Source organism: Hipposideros armiger, unplaced genomic scaffold (assembly GCF_001890085.2).
Source record: "Hipposideros armiger isolate ML-2016 unplaced genomic scaffold, ASM189008v1 scaffold_924, whole genome shotgun sequence".
Classification (NCBI taxonomy): Eukaryota; Metazoa; Chordata; class Mammalia; order Chiroptera; family Hipposideridae; genus Hipposideros; species Hipposideros armiger.
Genome location: NW_017732274.1, coordinates 659,103 through 660,044, shown reverse-complemented (window position 1 = coordinate 660,044; position 942 = coordinate 659,103). Strand labels below are relative to the sequence as shown.

Genomic DNA, 942 nt, shown 5'->3' with positions numbered 1-942 from the left:
GTTGGGGGAGGGGAACAGCGTTGGGGAATTGGGGAAGGAGAACAGACAAGTTGCTGTCCTTTTGTTCTTTAGTCTGGTTGTGCTTCACTGGTTCATGTTGGTAATATCATTGGGCTCTTCCCAGGTGAGGCAGTCGCTCACCCACTATTGGACAGCCGTTCATGGCGGCTCACCCCGCTACTGGCCAACCCCGCTGCAGCCTTCGCTGTCGCTGGCGACTCACCGCAGCTCAGCTCCAGGTCGAGCTGTTGTTCACCATCTTAGCTGTAGAGGGCACAGTGTCACTGGCCCATGTGGGATCCAAACCTGGGCCCTGCTGCTTAGAGCTGGCGTCCCCCAACTCTTAACCAACAAGCCACTCAGCCAGCCCTAGTCTAAGTTATTTGGAGTTAATTTAGTCTTAGATCAACAGAATTTCATAGAAACTTCTCATCTATAGAGGTTATAGGATTAACTCTGTCCTTGACTCTGGGTAGAAACCTACCTGAATGGTTCAGTAAAGTGTTCCCAGCTAGTTCCTAATCACCCTCCATCTTAGACACATCTTTAAAATGTGGCACATTATGGCTGTATGCTTATTAATTTTTTTTATATATAAAGAGATTTGTAAATCAAATGAGTAAATTTTTTTTCTCAAGCTTATTTTTTCACAACTTTTTGTTATCACTTAGGGAAAACCTATCACTGGTGACTGCTTTGGGCGACCGAGCAGCCCAAGGACGTGCCTTTGGAAATCTCGGAAACACACATTACCTCCTTGGCAACTTCAGGGACGCAGTTATAGCTCATGAGCAGGTACAACACAAGGCTTTGGAGCCAAGTCATTTTCTCCATCAGTGCTTTGCACAGTGATTATATTATCCTTTACTTTTCTTACGGCTATATCTAATGAAAATTTTCTGTTTCAGCGTCTCCTTATAGCGAAAGAATTTGGAGATAAAG

The 942-nt window shown here is 45.0% G+C and overlaps 1 protein-coding gene across 1 annotated transcript in view; it reads left to right on the top strand.

Moving 5' to 3' along the window:
• The window catches only part of GPSM2 (G protein signaling modulator 2), a 67,828-nt gene that overhangs the window by 41,311 nt on the left and 25,575 nt on the right, over window positions 1–942 (top strand). The window contains exons 5-7 of the mRNA XM_019630571.1: window positions 125–224; window positions 639–795; window positions 909–940. Of these exons, the coding sequence (XP_019486116.1) occupies window positions 125–224; window positions 639–795; window positions 909–940 (289 nt within the window). The remainder of the gene's footprint in view (window positions 1–124; window positions 225–638; window positions 796–908; window positions 941–942) is intronic.